This window comes from Labrus mixtus, chromosome 11 (assembly GCF_963584025.1).
Source record: "Labrus mixtus chromosome 11, fLabMix1.1, whole genome shotgun sequence".
Classification (NCBI taxonomy): domain Eukaryota; kingdom Metazoa; phylum Chordata; class Actinopteri; order Labriformes; family Labridae; genus Labrus; species Labrus mixtus.
The window spans coordinates 22,291,430-22,313,131 of record NC_083622.1 but is presented as its reverse complement, the minus strand read 5'-3'; the positions used below and the strand labels follow the sequence as shown (position 1 = coordinate 22,313,131).

Sequence of the window (21,702 nt, the reverse complement as noted above, 5' to 3'; positions counted from 1 at the left end):
CCCAACCATGACAAGAGAAAAGGGAAAACAGTGAGGAGAGTGTGCAGAGAGACGTTAGAAAGAGAACAGAGCCAGTGAGAAGCCAGTTTAGACTAGAGGGCATCGCAGCCGGGGAGATGTTCCCTTTGAGTGTTTTATGGTTATATTAATTTAATATTAATTTAACAATGTGACTCGTTGAAAGAGGGACAATGTTGACTATAAGAAACGACTTAAATATAATGACTTAAAATTGACAGATGTTTTGAGTTTTTTTTTAATTTAAACTATAGACTAAAACTATGAAGTGGTTATGTGACTAAAAGTAAGAATCATTCCAGTCTTCAACCCAACACTGAGAGATTACAACCTAAGGTCGCTGCCAAAATGAATGCTGCTCTGCATCTGAAAATGCTGTTTGGTTAGGCCACTCCCCCTGGATCACTAAAAAGAAATGGACCATCCTGCCTTATGCAGCACTGCACAGAAAACAACATGACTTAATCCTCTTCTTACCCGGTGCAACATAAGGCTGCAAATATCTTCTTCCATTTCATCTTATCCTCCTTAGTTAGCCTTTTTTTTTTGGTTCTGTTTTTTGCCTCTTTCTTTTCAACTTTTTTCTCCTCAACTTCTGTTTTGGTGACTTTTTCTTACAGTAGAAAAAAAATGTAGGACGAAAGGGAAGAATTAAGACAGGGCATCAAATTAATCACCAAAGTCCACAACCCCATCACAAGTTGCCTGCTCCTGACTGTTTGTGGCTCACTTGTTAAAGTAAACCTTATTTCTGAAATCTATCTCTAGTCTCAGCTTCTTCACAAGAGTTTTTAATCCTAGAGTATTCATAAAATGACACTTCTTAAAATGAGCCCCCATTTGAATAAGAAGTCAGTCCCCTCGTCTCATGAGAAGAGAACAACCAGTCTCTCTTTCCAAAGAGCTGCAACACCTCCTGATGCAGCACAATCCAGCTCTCCCTCTGCCTCCTGCATAGTCCTATTAATAAAAGCTGGCAGCACTGCCCTGTGCCGCACTATGTTACCGGGTAATAATGTATTTTGTCAGAGAGAGGAATATGAATGGCTGTGCTTGTGTGTGCCTGGGTGTGTGTGTTTGGCTCAGTGGGGGAATATTGTAGCTTCCAGGGCCCTCTTGTAATATACGAGGGACCACAGAGAATATCACAACTCTAAAACATCAATTACCTTTTCCTATTTCCTCCTCTCTGTCCCCCCTCTCTCTCACACTCTCTCTCTCTATTTGTCTCTCCCTCACTCTCTCTCCCTCCGCGTCTCTCAATGCAGTAAATATCATGTAACCTTGTCATCAGCGTCCCCTCCACCTCTCTTTTTATTTGACAGTGAAATATGCAGCAGCGATGAATTACAAAGTGTGTGTTTGTGCTCACATGTTTTTGTCATTCTCTTTATTTCTGTTTATCAGTGGTTGTGTTAAAGGGTCAAAAATGTTGTTTTGTCTAAAATAAGAATATAGATATTGTGTGTACCTCTTTCTAACTCTACTCTTGTGTGTGTGTGTGCGTGTGTGTGTGTGTGCATGCGTGTGTGTGCGTACGTACGTGTGTGTGCGTGTGTGTGTGTGTGTTTCTCTGCAGCCATGCCATCCTAATGCTGATGTGTTGAATCAGAGTCACTCTCACACTCAAATTCTTATATCTGTGTCTCTGGCCTTCTCTATGAATCCTGCTTGAGAGGTGTGTGCACTGAGGATGTATGTGTGCATATATGCCTCTCTTTTAATCTGTTCCCTGCCATAAAACAACACAGTAAAAGCACTTTAAGAATAATACAAGTAATGTAATGTTGCTGTTCATGGATATATGGACATTTTTACTAAATAAAAATGTTTATTTAAGTTTCAAAATCAGACAATTTTGACTTCGTTAGTTGAATGAATCACATCTTAAACAGAGACATTTTGAGTAATTGATGGTGTTACAAAACAGTTCAAATAACTAAGCTGTGACACGTATTATGACAAACATAAAAAGGAAATTATCTCTATCGATAACCACATTAAAGCCAAAAAACTTTTTTCCCCCTCAAACATATAAGGGTGTTCCTCATTCCGTTAAGTTAATCTTTCTGTAAAGAAAGTAAAAGACTGTCTGATCCTCAAACTACTGCAGGAGGAGGCGTGAAACCACCAGCTAGACCAAACATCTATACTCCAAAAATGGAGTCTCTCTGGAGTCTTAAGGAGTCTGTGATTTCAGTTTTCTGTGTGCATGTGTTTTGCATTACAGAAATCTTAGAAACATTTTTGCAGGTGTTTTGACCCTCCTCCCATTGCCTTGAATTTTGTTTTGCACTCTAATTGTTTTTTTTTTGTTTGTCTTTCAAAAGTAATTTCACACCACAGGAATTGTACTTGCGGATGGTGTAAAAAATGTTACCCGCCAGATTTCTCACAAGTGGCTGTGATGCACTGAAGCATCACTCAGAATATTAAAATTAAAATTTCAAACATAGCAATCATGTAATTGCCTCTGATCTGAAGCTTTTGTTGGAATTTTCCTAAAACTGTTGTTGTGAAAAAATGAGGGCAAAAAGCCTTTTGTGTGAAAACATAATTACTGTACTATTTTTTTAAGTTTTTATTTCTGCTGATTATTCTTTTCTTTTTCAGGCAGATCTCTATAAACTACTATATACTATATACTCTTTAACTGCAGCAGCACTTGCTTACTTCCCTGTTCCCTATGTGTGTGTGTGTGTGTGTGTGTGTGTGCGTGTGCGTGTGCGTGTGTGTGCGTGTGTGTGTGTGTTGGAGTAAATGAAAGCATCAGGAGGGATATTATTGCTGGCGTCTTGGGAGAATGCACATCAGCCAACATCTAAACAGCAGCACCTCATTAATCACACGCGGCCCGTCCTCTCCGACCCCGTCCTGTAATTTGTGGAACCTTTAACGGTGTTAACTGTCCTGTTTTATGAGCTCTCCGCTAATACTGAAGTGCAGAGATAAATCTTCTCAACACTTAATCCATGACTGTGTTTTGGACTCGGCTGTGTGCACTGACCTGCAGAGAGGTGGATGGAGGAGAAATGGGGCGGGAGATTGAGCACAGCAGGGTGGCATGCCCGTACAGAGACAGTCCTGCGCACCTCCGAGGGTTAGGAGGCTGGATCTTTCCACAAATCAAATTGATGTCTACAACTGTCAAAGCATAGTTGAACAAGACACCACACCCCTACCTGCTCTGACCTTTGAGTGAACGAGTGTGTGGATATAAATCCTCATTAGAGAAAAGACATTCTTAGAAGTACTGTAGGTAATTTGACGGGGGGAATTACTTTTGGCAGATTTAACAGGTTTTGGACTGTTGTGATCTGCAATGTTTGAATAAACGAGATGAAACCTTAGGTAAGAAAAAACCATGCTGAAGAAAAGCAGCTTGACGTGACTGAGATTAAAAATGAATTCCTTTTTTTATTACCTTCGACTTCACCAGAATTCAAATTGGCAAATTAAACTCTGTGTTTTTTTTATGTCTGTCTGCACTAAATGTAGAATAACATGATGTATTTTATGTCCACAGTAGAAAGTGTAGTAATGTGGATACTGGATACAAATCTTCTTGTTTATGTTTTTTGTTTAGGGTGTTTCTGGAGGCCAGGGCTCCACTGGTAGAGACGGCCCACCAGGACCAAGGGTAAGATAACACACTGGCATCACGTCCACTTGTTACTGTTTCACAGAGGGATTCTTTGGTTCTTGTTGACACACAGTCTATCAAAGCCATTTTGTGCTACTGAATCATTGACATGGTGTTGATGTAAACGGGGATATAAGAAAACAGGAGTCTTTTTTCATTGAACTTTAGGTTCAGTTAGGTACTCTGAAGCAGTTTTACACAACAGTACAAATCTGAAGTTCTGTGGTGTCTATAGAAAAATAGACATTGGGCATATATCTACATATATTTAGAGTGGCAATGCTAATCATGTGTTGCCTGCCTCCATCACAAGCTGAAGAGGGAAGCTTAGATAAGAAAGATAAGAAAAAAAAGCCATTTGAAATCTAAATTAATTTATACAGGTACAAATTTACAACAACAACACAACATTACTTATTTCTAACTCGGCCTCATTTAAAAATGCTCATTGTTGTCTGTTACCTTCTTTGTTATATTTGCTTGACGTTACTACTCCAGCTTTCAGTGCTTTTCAGAACTGCCCTTGACTTGTGAGACACTCCTGACACTTCATGTCAGTTACTCAACTACGTATTGCAAAGACGAGTTGATAAAAACATCGAGAAGAACATCTGTGAAGATTAGAAGCTTTATGTGAATCACACAAAAATGATGAGTAGGCAGTTATCTGGCCTTTTAAGTGATGTGGCATGTTATGTGTTTCAGGTGATTTTTTAGATGTGCTATATGGTACTTACAATATTTGTACAAGTCTCTTTGAAAACATTTCCTGTACTTCTGTGTTCGGTTTCTAAATGTGCAGCTGCGTTGCATGTTCTGCTTTGTGTCTTCATAAAAGCTTGCAAGTCTTCCCCTGATTGTAGAAAACCACTTCCTCTAGACCCCATTCAGAAAGGCTCTGTGTTACCAGGTGGCTGACAGAGGAATCAGGCCTTACAATACCCAACTGGGCTGTAAATACCAAAGTTATAATGCTGTCAGAGTGTAATGTGTCCGCAAGCAGAAAGAAGCCTTTTCTATCCAAATACGTAATGTGATAAAAGAAGAGTTTTGTCCTGGCCTGGCTCCTGTGAGGTGAACAACTGGACACATCATCCATCTGCTGGTGTCTTTGTTGGCTGACAGGGGATCAGCCCCTCAGTGCTCGTCTGCACAAGACGTCATGTGTAGTCCTTCAGGCTTGTCACATGCTCTCCTTCAGGACACTCGCTTTTTGGCTCGGGTTTCTTCTCATGCTGCCAGACAGGTTTGAAGTTGGTGAACTTATAGTAAGAAGAGCATAAACCCACGTTCTGTTTTGGTTTCTACAGTTGCCAGTGTAAACTATACCACTTTAAAATCACATCTGGGTTCCATTCTTTCATTTAGTTTTCATTTAGGACTTCATTTCCTGTATTTTCTTTAAAAGCCACCAGGCTAAAGGTTTCTGAAGATTGGAACAAGTAGGGAAACATATAATAGCTCGCAGACACCAAGAGTGAGGCTTTGTCTGAAGCCATCAACTTTAAATGCAGTTTGATCATATATTTTGATCTTAATTAAAACTTCTTTTCTAACAAAGGTTCGATTAAGTGAGGAAAACTGGTACACTGATGAATATAAACGATGGTTTTAGTATGAAAGGGTGCATCTTTTGTGACTTTAGGATGCCACTAAACATTACTATCCATATCCTCTATTGTCATAATACATGATGATAATAATAATAATACATAAATCTGCAACAACCCTCATGCTGAAACCGCGGTGATAATGACTCTAAAGAGTTCCTGTTTTGGTCTTACAATAAAAATGCTGAAAATGCTTGTTTAAATAAATGTCTGTTAAGAAACAACATATTAATATTAATTACAATATATTCTGTATCGTCTAATACTGTAACTCAGCTGAGCTTTTGACTCAATGATAAAAGCTTGCACATTTGCAGTATTATGATGATGTCGTCATTATCACAACAATGACTACAGTACTGAAAATAAAATTCTCAAAAGAGCAGAAATAAACTTGTTTTGTTCTATTTGGCTTTGAGCAGAACATGCACATAACATAAACCACATTGGTACACAAATCCCCATTTGTAGCCCTGGAAAATAAATCTAATGCCACAGATCTCATATGTGTTATTTATAATTGTTATCATTCTAGAGAGAAAAAACCCAATGGGTAGGATAAATCCTGTAAAATCCCGATGATGATGTAAATCAGCTAGCAGACACATCGGGGAACAAATCAGATCAGTGCTTCTATTTAGAATAACGGTAGCTACTCACTCTGGTCTCTACAGCAGTATGCTTAGTTTATTTTTTTCGTCATGTGTTTTTATTTTCATCAGATTTGCTCAAAGCAGTAAGAGGTGATGTAAGTAAAAGCGATGTAGTGAATAGTGATACACAAACAATTTTCTTTTCAACTGTTCATTTGATAGCGATAAAAAAAAAAGGTGAAAAGGAAACAGCCTTTAGAAATGAATATCGATTCACAATTTTTAACAAGAGGTTGGCCCAGAACTCGTGTAGACTCCGAAGTGAGCAGAACAGAGGCAGACATAGCCTCGTGTTGATTCACAGAAAAATGTTCTATCATCACACTCCACTTTCCACTGGTCACTGCACTGATGTTTCTGTGAGGTACAACAAACTGAAAAACATCTGGCTTTGTGCAAAAGAGTGAACACATTGTCAAGAAGAATACTGCAGCGACGAGGTAGATAGGTGGATACTTCAGTAAATGTCTCCTGGTGTTTGTCCATATCACAGAAACATATTGCAAAAATGTTCTCAAGGCAGGACCAAACAGTGCAGATCGATTTCTCCTTCTGCAATAGTCGGTTCATAAAAACATGCTGGCACTGCTGTCACCTTAAAACTCACAGCTTGTTATTTAAGATATACTGAAGGCTTGAGAATTATCCAACATTAAGTCAAACTATACTGCAGAATCCAAATGCTCAGTTTTCTATAAATTAGAAGTTTAAGAACCTCTTTGGGTTGTTTCAGTCTGCATACAAACTCTGAATTAGATCAGCTTCAGCCCTACTCTTTGAGACAAGAGGTCAGACTGTGAATCTGTTGCAGCACGGCTCAACACATATAACTGCGGTGATACATTTGAATGAACCTGACTCTTGTGTGAGAAGGTAGGAGGCTGCATTTCCTATTTAAACTTTGAATAGAACAAGTTCGTATTATAATATGTTCAGTGTCAAGACTGTTTTCTCGTGTGACACCAAGCTGACTGTCGGCTCAGTGTCACCTCAAATGCTTGATTGCTTCACTGTGAGACATTTTCTAACCTTTTTTTTTTTTGTCCTAAAACAGTGATTTTTTTTTTATTATTCCCAAAGAGCTAATGCTACAATTTGAAAGGAATTTAAAGTGAGAGGCGTGTGACATTGTGAGACTTTGAACAATAATGCCTCCTCCAGAGTCCCATTAGTTGGTTCACCAGGACAAGTGTTTACTGCGTGACACCAGAGGGACTCTCACTGAGGAGCTTTGTCATGTCATGTCCTGACTCGTCTTTCAAGTAGGAAAAGAAGAACGCAGGGTTTGGTTGATTTATTTGGAGGGTAAAATTGCCCATGAGATTTTAACAAAGCTTGAAATTGCCACAGGGGAAATCCCTGCTCAAATGTTTGCCGTCCCTCTTTGTCTTACCAAATGGGATTAGAAAATCTATACAAGCTAAACATAACAGATGTCCAGAGTACACATGAAGACACTGGAGAAAAGTCATCATTTTTTTTTTGTGCTACTTCTGAGATATTAAACCAATTTTTATTCAAACGTCTAGCACCTGGTACAGCTCTTGGCTGTGTCATTCTCAATTTGGGGGCAAAACACATTTAATGCATGGCTTCATTCTAACAGGGGGAAGAAATGAGTGGTAGAGTGCCATGTTTCAAAAGTAGCAGCCTCCACAAAGTAAACTCAGACATCCAAAGCTCAATTGAAAGGATCAGCTGAACCTCAGGTAAAGCTGTTTCCAGGACAATCTGATGCTTAGCTACCCTCATACAAGTGTGTCATTATCAGCTCTGAACCGAGGACCAACGAAGCCATCATCATGTTATTCTATATCATGTTATTATACACTAATACAGACTGCTGGACTGTCATCCAGCAGGTTTGAATGTTTTGTTTTTCAAACCACAGCGTCATGAAGAGCACATTACACGGCGAGGGTCGTTTTAAACACCCTGATTCAACAAAAATAGAGACTGTGTAAAGCCAGTCAGGAGGAAGGCACCATGTGTTTTGTCTAAAAGTGAAGTCAACCGCAGAGCTGGAGTAACTTGTCAGATATTTGCGTTGGACAACAACCAGTTCAAACAGATTAGCTTTTGAGTTACTCTCCATCTGCTGTGTTCTTACTGTTAGTGTTCATTTTGTCTGGAGATATGCAGGAAATCCTTCCTTTCTATCATCAAGTTCATGCACAACAAAGTTTAACCCACAGTTATAGAAGTTCACCAATGGTTATACACTCAGTTTACTCATTTGTGTCTCTCAGGGCCTGCCGGGTAATACTGGACCACAGGGGCGACAAGGGCCATCTGGACCCATGGTAAAACTTATGTCTTGTTAATATAAGTCACTTTTATTCCTGTTTGATCAACCTGATTTATGGATAGACTTCCTGCTTTTTTTTTGCAACCTTTCTTTCCCCTTTTCTCAGGGAGCTCCAGGAGCACCAGGATCGCCTGGACCTGGTGGCTCAGCAGGGTCCCAAGGAGAGCAAGGACTTCCTGTGAGTCAAAATGTTTCATTTCAAATTTCTAAATTCTAATATTGAGTTCGCGCCAGATGAAGGAAATAAAGTTAGGGATTTAGTGTGCGGGCTGGGGATTAACACATCTGTGGTGTCACTATGACCTGACCTGAACCTCATTAATGAGCCTCCATTGAAGCCCAGACTGCTCATAAGCGGGCTGTGGTGTCGACTGTAAACTCGGCTCACATGTTATCCCTCCAGTCGGGAGACTATGACATAATTTATCCAAATTATCAAGGAGGACATGACCTCTCCACGGCTTCCTCTGCCTCCTCCTCTTCTTGCTACTGGTTTCTTCTCTTCACATTTCTCCCATTATGCCTCCCTAAATTTACATGAAACAAAGATATCAAAGCTGTATCACATAAAGTTACAGATCTGTTTAAATATCAATAACACTGTGGTTTGTTTCCAGAGCTGCAGGAGCTTCTGTTGAATGGATTGTTCTTGTTTCTCTGATCGTCCTCACGTTAACTGGAAACAGCCTGTTAGTGTTGGACTCACTTCTCATTATAACAAATGTATCATTTAGTCACAAGTTAAAACGTCTCACAAGGCTGAGCTCTTTGAATAACACAAAAAGACCAATCCTTTTTGCAGTTCTCTCACAATGCGGCTTTTTGAAGAATAATACATATTAGCGAGTGAGATTTTGTTGAGCCTTTCAGAAGGAGAAGATGTGCAAATGACACTCCACAAGCACAGGAGAGGATGTTCGGTTCCAAACTGTGTGTAATGCTAACAGGAACAGATGATACTGAGACGGTGGTGACTGCTAATCTAGTCTCAGGTCAGCTCTGCAGGCCAGCAGCAGAGTTTGGCTCAGAGCGGAAGAGCTATAAATCACTAAACAACCCCCCCCCCTCCACTCCTCACACACACGAATACACACAGATATACACAATCCCTCTCGGCACATAAATGTATGCACAGGCAGCAAACACGGACAGAAAGAGAAAAATAGGTATGTCACATCTTGCTTTCCTGAGCCGTAATCTCCAAAGTTTGTTTCAAACTTTAACATTCAATTGCTGATTCAGGTCCTGTTCTGCCCCTTTGACCCTTCACCAGGTCTCTGCTGCAGGAGAACATTTTCCTTTCTGAAGAAGAATATCTATATACATTATCTGAAATTTAAATCTTCAGGGAAATCTAACACCTTTCTTTATCCTAAAGACACAGAAACCTTGTGAAAGTCAGAGCAACCAGCACTTTTCTCAGGGGGACAGAATATAAAGATGAGCTTGTGTCCTGTGGTCTAATGTGAAGCAGTTTAGGTTTAGGAACAATTTGATTCAACAGAGAATGTTTTCTTTTACCTATCAAGATCAGTATTCATTCATCTGAAATGTGAGGAGTTTTTCTTTTTACTGGTTATGACCTACATATGACCTACAAAAGCATAACAAACCATCACCAGAAGATATGTGTAATGCCTGTCACCACTTCCATCAAGTCAGACAAAGTGATTTACAGCCCACAGACTGAAAGGGCTTTGTTTACATTTTCACTGGCAAAGATTTACATCAATCTTGGATGTTGTTGCGGTTTCATAAACCTCTGTTTTTACATTTGGCCCCACAAGCCTGCCAAGTTATCTCAGCACTAGAGGATGTCCTCAGGGTGTGTCTTTCCTGGACAAAAAAAATGTTGTTTCAAGCAACACAACCACCTGAGGGTTTTTTCAATTCATCTTGTTTGACTTGGTAGGAAAACCAGCGTATTTTTGCCAGTTACAAAATAAGAAAAAAAGAAACAATGTTCTTGTGACTGAACCATCAGCCCACATTGCAGAGGATATTAATGTACCTCCAGCTCTGCATGAACTGTGAGCTATAGAGGGAAAAATCCTCAGCTCTTTGCTTTGGAAAGATTCTGCTAATGCAAGGCACTATGGGAAGAAACTTTTGATGAAATAATAAAGAAATCTAATTTTTTTTATGAGCGATACTCTGGTCCTTCTAAGACCAGATACTTTTTTGTGGCTCCCACACAGTTTGATTTGGTTTTCCCATGTCCCCCTGATAAGACAGCAGACATTTATATGCCCTGAAAGACCCAGGAGGAGATCCAGACGGACATGAAGAGGGGGTCCAGAGGAGGACTTTTATTGTGGAGTCATGCTCTCCAATTCAACAGCTGTGTCAAATGTTGGCACTGGCTTTATATCATCTGCTATATAATATGCATCTGACATGCCAGGCGTGTTACACAAACACACACACACACACACACACACACACACACACACACACACACACACACACAGTCTGTCAGTTGGTGGTCAAGGACACTTTTCTCCTTTATTCAATTGAATCAAAGTGATATTCATCATATCAGCACATGATACTGTGGCCAAGAAATACATGTCTTTTATTAGCCTCTGGATTACAATGCGTTACACTGCGATGCACATTCAAAGGCTTTTATATGTTTGGCAGTTTTGTGTGCGGATGTGTGTGTGTGTGTTGTGGTCAGATATGCATCTGTGTGCTTTACAGTGTTGGCAGTAGCCGTGTGCAAAGAGCTCATCCAAGACACAGAAATGAGTGTTTGTGGGCACAAAAGCTTATGTGTGCGTGCGTGCGTGTGGACACAATATCACAATGTAATAGAGTTTAGATATAGCAGCTGTTAGATCAGACAAGAACGGATGTGTTTGTGTGAACGTTTGTGTGATGACGGTATAGAGATAAGAAGAGCGATGGAGAGTAATGTAATGAAGTTAGGTCATCAAAGAAGATGAGTTTTTTTTTACTGTACATGTCCAGGTTGAATATTTATCCTCCTCCTGTGATTTTGTTTTCTAGGGTCCTGCTGGTGTCAAAGGAGATAAGGGAGAAAGAGTAAGTTCTTCTACTCATTCACTTCACACACTGAAGTTGAAGTTTAACAGCACAATTTTGCAAAGGAAACACTGTTATTTTTTGCTAAAGTAAAACTCACACAATTATCCCCTAATGCTTCACGATCTTGTTTTGAAGAAACCAAATTACTCTCCATTTCACATAAAGTCTGAGACGCTTGTCTTTGGCAGAAAACGTTCAGCTTATTTCTCCCCCTTTACTCCACGAGCCTCATTTAGAGGAAACCCAATCAAATATGTGTTCACAGTTCAAACTGGCAACAGAACAGAATTTGTACTTTGCTGACACAGCATCAGGGCCATCGCTGCAAAGGGCTTGAGAGAGATGCAACCTGCCAACTGGAATCAAACCTTCAGTACCTGTTTCCCTCCCATTTACCAACGTGTTAGGGACAGCTTGGTTGGATGAGTCAATGTGAAGGTCTGAAGGAAATGAACATGACAGAATTGATTTCATCAGTGTTTTGAATTCTGTGGCTAGGCCAAGATGTGAATGAAGCTGGTTAGATCATGGTTAGTGTCATAAAGTCCAGTCCCAATGATTTATACAGTTAGGTCACATTTGGGTTTTCTCATTTGAGCATTATATCACTTATTATAACACCAGAGACATTAAAGATATTATAAATCTGTTTTCAAGGGATGTGTACTTTTCTTAATACAAGTCAACTGAAATGTGTTTGTAAAATCTGCAGAAAAGCCCTTTAATGGGGCTTCAAATAATGAACATTAACAAATTTAAATAAGAATAGGTGAAATCTTTTTAGGATCACCTTCAGTCTAGAATACACAACAAATACTCACAACACAGGAATTTACCCTGATATTTTTCTATATATGTTTCAATTATGGTAATACAGATAATGCCCATTAAGAAATGTGGATTTTCTGCTATTTAATGGGAGTGTTACAAGTGTGCAACTGTGTGGTTGTGTAATACCCGAGTGTAAGAGCTCTGCATTTGCCCTTCAGGGAGATGTGCAGTCCCAAGCTGCTGTGCGTGCCATCGCACGGCAAGTGTGTGAGCAGCTCATCCAGAGTGAGTAATCCTTCAATTTTACACTTTAACACAAACGTGTTCACCTTATGAAGGGTACAACTTCTTCTAACTCCTCTTCTGTCCTTTCTTAAGGTTTCCTTTTAAACCTCAGTATTTAGAAATAGCAACCAATAAATAGAAGCTAAAACTTCAAAGGGCTTTTTCAATCCATTCGCTTCCTCCTCTACCTTTTGCAGGTCACTTGTCTCGCTATAACTCCATACTGAACCAGATACCCGCCCAGTCATCAGTGTCAGTCCGAACAGTACCGGGTCCGCCCGGAGAGCCGGGAAGGAGAGGCCTCCCCGGACCCCAGGGAGAGCAAGGCCCATCAGGCCGGCCGGGCTTCCCGGGTACCAGCGGCCAGAATGGACGACCAGGAGAGAGAGGTGAGAGAGGGGGGAGTTTATAACTGAAGAGTTATTTATAGAATGCACAACACATGTCCAGAGATAGATTCACACAGGAGAAATATACGCTGCTATTTTCATACATGCCTTATTTATTTTATTCTCTCAGTAATACACAGACTGAATATAGTCAATCATGATTCCTTTACTGTTTGAATTATGTCTAGACACTCTGACATTTACTAGAGTGCCTATGCTGCAATGAGAAGAGTGAAAGTCCAATCTGAAAACAGGATGTTCAAGAAAAAAAGGAGAAATAATATGTAGGTTAGAAAAAAATACAGCACAGTTTAAATAAACATAGATCATATAAAGCCTTTAGGGGGGGTTACATTTAAGATTGATTTCATGTGTTACTGGCACTTTATGTGGTCAGAGCTTACAGAGAGCAAAGTGAGACACAAGTGGACTTGATCCAGGGAGGTTGTGGGTGATGGTTAGCACCTTAAAAGTGTAGGACAACAGGACGCCTAAGCTTTTACGTAGTTTACAATAATCTAAGGGGTCACTGGTTTGGAACTCTTCTTAGTAAAACAGAAAAGGCAGAGGTGAGGTCACCACAACTCTGTAGTCAACTCCTCATCTGTCTCTGAGGCTCGAGGCTCAATTTACATCTACTAACACAACACACCAAACTGTCAGCATTCACAGTGCACGTTTTGATAACTTGGGTGCCAGGTTATACAGAAAGACTATATCTGTTTCTTTTTTTAACGGTTTAAAAACCACCGCTATCATATTAAAGCAGATTTAGATGTGCCAATAAGAAAAACAATGAATAAAGACATTTATGACAAAAAAATGATTTTCAACTTTACGTTTACGATGATTTTACCCCAAAGTGGAATTTAAGAAGTTTCTCAAACAGAAACCAGTCTTTAAATGATCTTCTGGCCATTCTTAAACTATTTAAACTGTAAGCTTACTTTGTTAAACTTTCTATAAACAAAAACATAATAAAATCAAATTTCAAGTGGAAATCTTCCACATAATAATTGGTGTATGTTTCAACTTCAACTTTATTTGTCCCCGAAGGGCAATTGGTTTTGCGGCAAGACAGTAAAAAGACAGCAGAACAAGACAGTAAAAAGACAGCAGAACAAGACAGTAAAAAGACAGCAGAACAAGACAGTAAAAAGACAAAGGACAAAAGTACATAGCTAACACGCAGGTCAAAACAGTAGGTCAAATAGTATTGTATCCCTTTTTCTCTCTTTTGCTCTTTGTTAAAAAAAGATGGTCAATGTGATTTATAAACCTGTGCTGTTGTGTTTTAGAAATGTGTCCACCTGGTGAGATCTGTTTGGTTGTTAAATAAACAAAGTACTGTATCCGAAGCGGTGCATCTTCTTGTCCAAAATGGCACTTGGCTTCTAAAAAGACACTTCCAAAGGGAGCACATTGTCTCAACAGTTCCAGCTCCAGCTTCATCCACCCTGAGTGTTTGCTACTTTTCTTGGCCTGGCTGCTGTCTGTCTGACTCACAGTGAGGTAAAGTGCAGGCCAAAAGACAGTAACTCCAATATTGGTGAGGTCATTCTCTCGACCACGAGACCTCAGAGGAGTAACAGTCTTTATGAGGCTCCGTCTTCATCACGAAAACATGCACCAGTCACTGAAGAACCACACATCCTGTGAGGCTGCACACACACAGAGCTGTCAGGAAAATGTCCGACATGATTACCTCCTCCTCAGCGGTGCAGACGTTCTGATACTCCCAGATAACATTTATGATGCGCAGCCGCTGGTCCACCACACTCACACATGCACAGAGTTTATTTTATATTGTTTTATAGACTGAACTGAAACCAGAGCACGCCAAAAAGTAAAAAAGATGTATGGCAGATTAAAGAAAATTAGACATGTTGAAGTCATAAAGGGATGATACCAGAAGTCAACAGATGTAATCTACATCACGCATTCGATGTTGTATTGAGCACAGAAAGATCACGTGCCAGCCATAAAGAGAGAATGATTGACACGACTGTCAGTGTAGAGAATACATTTAAATTTGAGGTCATGTTTTTTCCCTCTGCCTCACTATGCTAACTTCCTCTTTACTTATGCGTTTGATTAAAACGATCATAAAGCAGCAGGGCAGAAAATCTGCAGTTCATCAAATAGACTGTGGTTCGCTCATATTAGAGCCTTCGAAGAATATTCCATTATGTCATTTAAACAGCTGCAACGCTGGACAGAAGCTCTAGACAAACTCCGGGCTCATACGTTTTATTACATGGATCATCTTTCAGGCATAAATTATGCATCACATTTTTCATAAAAAGGGGGAAAAGAATTATTTGGATTATTCACCATCACAAGTTCAAATCCAGCATGCAAAGTCCTGCTGACATCATACAGGAATATATAGAGCTAAATGTGCTTGTGTAACTTTATGAAACGTTATAAACACAAATAAACGTGTGAGGTAGAATAAAAAACAAACTAAATGTATATGAATAAAAACATTTACCAACCAAACTGTTAAGAACCTCTGAGGAGCTCTGAGGGCGTTATGTCAGAGTTTATTATTGATCTGTTTGAACTGTGTGTCTTTTCAGGTCTGATGGGAGAGAAGGGGGAGAAGGGGAGTCCAGGTGTTGGGAGTCAGGGACCTCGAGGACCGCCTGGACCTCCAGGTAAGACACCCTCAACCATTAAAGCTGTCCCCAAGTGGATCGATCAGCTAAAATAACTGAACCCTGTCCCTTTGGTCCTAATGCCAGAATGCTAGAATATAAGGAGATGCGATAAACACTTTTGGAATAAAACAGATCAATGTCATTCTTTTTCTGCCACCAAGCCTGAGCTAGCCTTAAGAAAGATTTTTCGTTTCCTTCCCTGCTAACAAAACCCAGAAATGTGTCAAATATTGAACCAAAAGGAAGGCCCAGAGACTTCTCTGTCTGAGAGAAGCAAGCAGATGTTTTGGACCATGAATACAATTCTCTGTATTGATTTTTCTCTGCTCTGCGTTGAGCTGTGGGGTTTGTGTTATGAAAATATGTCAGTGCTGGGATTTTTTGGTTTATGTTGCTGAGCGGTCAATACACACTCCAAACAAGCTCCCAAAACTGTTCTATGATCCAATAGCGGGGAAAAAAGACTGAAAACTTACAAGTATTGAGAGAGAGAGAGAACAGTACAGGAGAGAGCCTCTCTGTCCTCATCCGCTGTACTTTTGGAGAAATGTTTTTGGGAAAGTAATTTTAGTACTTGGCACATGGCACTGCCCTCAAAATATTGATTTCATATTTCTGCCGGCTGCTGAAGTGAGTTGGAGCGCTTTCTCTCGTGTAAACAGAAAATAGAAGCCTCTGGCTAAATTTCAATTCTTGCGTGTGCCCTCAGGCCATTTACCAACAACTCCCTCATCTGGAAATGACAATCATGTCACGTCTTCTGCATGTTGTCGCAGCAGCACAGAGAGGGATTTAGAACAGATAGTGTCAGTACAGTGACAGGAAGAGTCCTCAAAGGCATTTTTGCAGTTTATTTTCCTTTCTTTTTTTTCCCGTTATTTGCTCTCATCAGGTGTCAAACCCCCAGAGTCTTGTTTGCCAAACGTTTATTGAGGACCGGCTTAGTGAACTCACTCATTTTTTAACACATCCCCATCTACAGGCGTACCTGGTGAAGGACGGACAGGAAGTCAGGGTCCTGCTGGTCGGCCTGGTAACCCTGGAACACCCGGGCGGTCGGGTAATCCAGGCAGCACAGGACCAGCTGGCCCCGCAGGATACTGTGACCAGAACTCCTGTTTGGGGTACAACGTCGGAGGTAAACTTTTTTTTTTTAACAGCTGCTGTTAAAGCACTGATAACACTTTACTTTATACACGGCGTAAACAGTTTAACTTAAGTTTTAAACTAATTGCAGTGGGTGTAAACAAACACACATGAGCATCGATTCACTATGTGTATGTATATGTATATCAAAAGTAAAACAATGCAAAGTGCATTATATGATTTTGGTTAGAACGGCTCATTCAAAAATGGTGGTGTATCATAAGATAAGGTCAGATTTGTGACAGCGAAATAATACAAAATCTGACATGATATTTCAAAGTATAAAGAATCCTAGTTGCTCTTGAAATCGCTGTCTGCAGAACAGTAGAGCCTCACTTGTGTCAGAAAAACTGAAAAGTTTCACCGTCATTTTTTATCACATAACAGAGGATGAAAAAAAAAAAGACATCAAAGGGGTTTGACTTAATGTGAAGTATACACAGCTGTAGACGATTGTACAAAGTCTGGTAGGTTCAGGCGATAGAAACAAAAACATTTGGACTGGAATATCTTTTCAAAAGAAGTCAAAACACAAAAAGTCCAGACTTTACAAAACAGTCTGTTCTGTATTTTTTTAAACTTTTTTTTTTTTTAGATACTGAGCATTAAATCAGTGTTCTTATTTACTTATTGTTCAAAGAAACCACCAGTGTGTACATTTGTTTTAGTTACAATATCTAATTTAGTGGCCATTCCATCTCACTCTGCCCAGTTTTCCATCTTGTAAACCATCTTTTATATGTGTTCAACACTGAAATATAGTGTTCACAGTGACAGCTTGCTCTGAGATAGTTATTGTTCTCGTAAAGCTCTTAGAGAATTGGACAGTAATCTGACTTTTATGGTTGTTCCACTGTGAAGTTTATACATTCATGTCAACGCTGATGGATTAACACAAGGTAACTGTGTCACTGACCAAAGCTATTTGTCTGCATTCAGTGTCAATAAAATATGCATACACATGGCATTTTTTAATATCCACAATGGGGGTGCCTAGTGGTTATGTCCTGCGCCCGGTGTACATCGACCGTGGGTTTGAATCTGACCTTGGCCCTTTAATGTTTGTCGTCCCAACAATCTCCTCCTCACATTTCCTGTCTCTCTTCTCTCTTCTTCCTGTCCTGTCCAATAAAGGCAAAAAAATACCTTCAAAAAAACACTAGTGAGGACCTTCAGGAGTCAATTTGTCCAATGTCTCAGCTCAGACGTCACGACATTGATTCAATTTTAATGATTTTTGGGGCTTTTTATGCATTTATTTTAGAGATAGGACAGTGGATAGAGTCAGAAATTGGGGAGAGAGAGAGTGTGGATTGACATGCAAAAAGGAGCCACAGGTTGGAGTCGAACCCGGGCTGCCACTTGGAGGACTACAGCTTGTGTACACGGAGGGGAACACAAACCACTACGCTACCATGATGAGGCGTCTTAATGAAATATCATCCTTGAAAAGTGGCTGACGGTTGAGACATTACTTCATCCATAAGTAAATAGATATAACATGTGAATTTTCAAAGTTAAAGAATGCTAGTAGACATTTTTGTTTTTTGTTTTACTTTGGACAGAGCCAGTCTAGCTGTCTCAGTTTTTATCAAGCGGCATCCTCGTGAATAATGAGGCCAAAGTGGAAGGGCAAAAAAGTTCCTTGAGTGTCCACTTGAGACTTGCTCCAAAAGACCTTAGAGTCCCATTAACACCCACGTAAGAAAACCTATTTTGACCGCAGAAATAAGACATGTTTACTGCCTGGTCCAACAAACGAGATCTGAATAGTTCATGTCTTTAGGTTTATTTAGAGCTAGAGACTGGTAGTTGTATGTTGGAAAGTAGGAAACATGTAAAACGATTAATTTGGCCTATCTTTGCCTATTATCTTCAAATAAGTGTGTATGTTCATTATCAGTTTGACTCACTGTGCATGTTTCTCTTTATAACCTCGGGTTTCTGTGTTTGAAATCTTTATTTGCACTTTCTCTTGTTGAGAAAGAGAAATAGAGATCTGACACATTCCCCTCTTTTCAAAACACTTCATATGAAACTTGTCATCTTAATTCTTTGATCAGAGCTTCTTTAATTGTAAGGAATGACAAAGGGTGCGAACACAAATGTCTACCTCAAATAACAACCCAACAGCTGGTGGTTCTGTCGGTAGATGTGAGAGGTTTAACTCGTGGTGTCGTTGGGTTTTCATCCTGATGTGAGGTAACATCTTGTCTTCAATTGTTTCTCCTCCTCCCTCTGTCTCGTCCTCTTTCTGACTGAAGTTCAACAGGACTATGGGAATGATTACTGAAGAGCATTCTCCAACCGTCCTCCTCCTCCTCCTCCTCGTCCTGTGCTCACCTCCCTCCACTCCACTAAACTGATAAAAAAAATCCTTCAAGGCCTCCATATTTTTGAGAAATACTCCTAGTCTCTAATCACTGCAGCATCAGACTTTACATTTTGTTTTCTTAAAGATCTCCTGTTTCCAATTAACTCAACAAATACTACTTGTTCTGTAAAAAACAGCCAAACAGTCTGAAACTTTTTATTCAGCCAAAAAAAGTAATCAAGCAGCCTCCCTTAAGTGATTTAAGGCTAATTTGTGCCCTCATTTCAGTCTGTTGTAGTTTTTAGATACATTACTCAAACCTGATTTCCAGAATGTACACACACGAAACTCCAGGATTCTTCGTTCAGAATACAAACTTAAATTCTTTTCCACTCTCATTTAACTTCGCTGCACTGAATCGAATGCTAATCTGGGTGTTTTTCATCATTGGACAATCTCAGAGACAAAAAAAAAGGATTAGCTTCCCATCCCACAAGACCAAACAAAACCCCTATATCACTGCTGTGATGATCACCACCACTGATCCCGTTTCCATCTGTCTAACGATTATTCGTGCTCACAGTGCTTCGCTGCAGCAGCCTCCGCTTCAAACTCAAATCTCCTCTAAAGCTAATCTCATCGCTCAAAGCCTGATGAATCAGCTAACTAGTGATGAATAGCTGTAATGCTGACTGGCTGCTCTCCTTGCTGAACAATTCCCTCTATCTTTAGGTCCTATACACTGGGCCACATTTTCCGAAAATTTCCAACCCAGTTTTGTTATATTTATTCCCTGAAAAACAAGCAGATTTGGCCACTGTGGGATAGAAACCATTTTTCTTCAGTTTCACTAACCTGCTTCAACACTGTATGATCTTTTTTTAACTTGTCAAGTAACCAAACATGCCTCTACATCTTTTCTACTTGTTTTGTTACCCATTTAAAAAAGCATGCTGCCTCTTTATTGCTAAACAGTTAGCGATATAGTGATGCTATGATCCTAAGGAATTGGCCTGTTTGTGAGTCTGTGAGTGTAAAGAGGCCAAGTCCTGGCTGCAGCAGCCCCGGACTTAACGGCAGCCCCCCTGCCTTTTGATGCATGTCTCCCCCACTCTTTTTCTTTTTATGTTTCTCCTCAGCTGTCTAATCAAATAAAGGCAACATGGCCTTAAAATAATCTTTAAAAAGCCTTAACTTTGCTACATGCTCTGCCTTGGTGGTGGTGGTTTAATGTTTGCTACAATGATCCACAAACCTTCACTCAAACTGACCCTAAGTGTTCCCACCACCCCAGTCCAACCCCTCCCTCACGGCGGCTACCAGTCCTACCCGCCTTACAACCAGCCATACAACCAGCCGTACAACCCTGCTGCAGTGGCTTACAACAACGACCAGGGAGGTGAGGACGAGGAGGAGGAGGAGGATGGAGAAGAGGAGCAAGACCCCTATTACCGAGGCTACCCTCCTCGGAACTACCCCCAGCCACCCTCCCAACAGTCCCATGGTTACCGCTCTAGCCCCACCCACTCTGAGGACACGGAGCTGAGGTCGCCAGGCGTCTCCAGGAGGTTTCCCCGTGACGTCATCCTCATGGAGGAGAATGAAAAGTGAGGACTCTAGAGGAAGGATGGACTCACCTAAAGTGCTTCAGCATCACACGCTACAACACACACACACACACACACAAGCTGATTATGACACATGGAAACAAATCAGACGCTGACATGCACATACATATTGACCCCCCCCCCCCCCTTTCGCATTCTGAAACTGTGGTGAGATCCCCCCCCTCCCTATGTATTCAGTGGTTTCTTCCACCAGGTGCATAGCTGTAAATACTCTGTGGACTCTTGTACGATATCTCTGTCAAAGGGGGGTCTGAGAAGTGCCTGATCTATGTTAGCATCGTCCGGTAAAGGTAAGATCTGTGTCCGCCCGTCTCAAAGCTGATTTTAGGACTGGAACTTTTTCTTTTTGTGAAGCTGCATGTCTCCTTTGAGCCAACCATCGAGTGTGTAACTGAACATGTGAATCTTGTTTCGGTTTTGTGTAACATTCGACTCAATTGTTTTTACATACCAAAATCACGGATGAAGAGCTGTTAACATTTGTACAGGCTGCTTTTTATAAAGATGAATCCCCCGCTTCCACAATGTTTTTATTTCACTTAATAATATTGAATTGTTTTTTAAGTGAGTTTTTTCATGTTACTGTGTTGAGTTTGCTTCCTTTGACCGACTTCTTTTAAAGTTAAGCCCCCTCAACTGACTGTTTATTTTACCTCAACACTGGAACTCAATAAATAGTTTTTAGTCAAATTTGAATGTTTATCCAAAGAATCTGGCTGTCATCATATTGTGTCCTTTAATATTTCATTGTTTTAAAGACTGAACTGTTTGCTTACTCAGCCTTAAAAAAGGACAAATCTGTGTTGTTCTTCTTGTTTGTTGTTCTTATGTGAAGTGGGGCCAGCTAACTGTGGCAGCCGTTTGCTTACTGGTTGACCCCTGACCTCTGGCTGGAATGAGTCCTGAACCCAATTATTATTCAAAACAGTCAGTTGCCCTCCAGTGAAACCCAGTAAGGACTGATCCACGAGTGTAAACTTGCTCCACTCCTGCGCTGCAGTCTGTAAAAACAAGCACCACAGGAAAGAACTGCAAGTGAAGATGTGAGCTGGTCCTGGTTTATTTGAAACTCAAACTGTTGAGCCTGAACACTTAACAAGAAATGTGTGTCACCACTACGCCCCTTAGTACAATATGAACTTATTTATTTTACATTTTCTTTGCTTTTTACAACCAATAAATCTGTAATGAGACTATAAAGCTGAGTTTTAAGTCATTTGTTC

The 21,702-nt window shown here is 40.2% G+C and overlaps 1 protein-coding gene across 2 annotated transcripts in view; it reads left to right on the top strand.

Annotated features, from left to right (window-relative positions):
- Window positions 1-21,679, top strand: part of col14a1a (collagen, type XIV, alpha 1a) — a 120,022-nt gene extending 98,343 nt beyond the window's left edge. Inside the window, exons 40-48 of one of the 2 annotated variants that reach the window (XM_061050940.1) lie at window positions 3,605-3,658; window positions 8,174-8,227; window positions 8,339-8,410; window positions 11,245-11,280; window positions 12,273-12,339; window positions 12,537-12,728; window positions 15,311-15,388; window positions 16,374-16,529; window positions 20,146-21,679. In XM_061050940.1, the coding sequence (XP_060906923.1) occupies window positions 3,605-3,658; window positions 8,174-8,227; window positions 8,339-8,410; window positions 11,245-11,280; window positions 12,273-12,339; window positions 12,537-12,728; window positions 15,311-15,388; window positions 16,374-16,529; window positions 20,146-20,462 (1,026 nt within the window). In that variant the 3' untranslated portion in view covers window positions 20,463-21,679. Of the gene's footprint in view, window positions 1-3,604; window positions 3,659-8,173; window positions 8,228-8,338; window positions 8,411-11,244; window positions 11,281-12,272; window positions 12,340-12,536; window positions 12,729-15,310; window positions 15,389-16,373; window positions 16,530-18,801 lie in introns of both variants that reach the window. The other variant, XM_061050941.1, reaches the window with a different exon arrangement.
- Window positions 21,680-21,702: the final 23 nt, after the last annotated feature.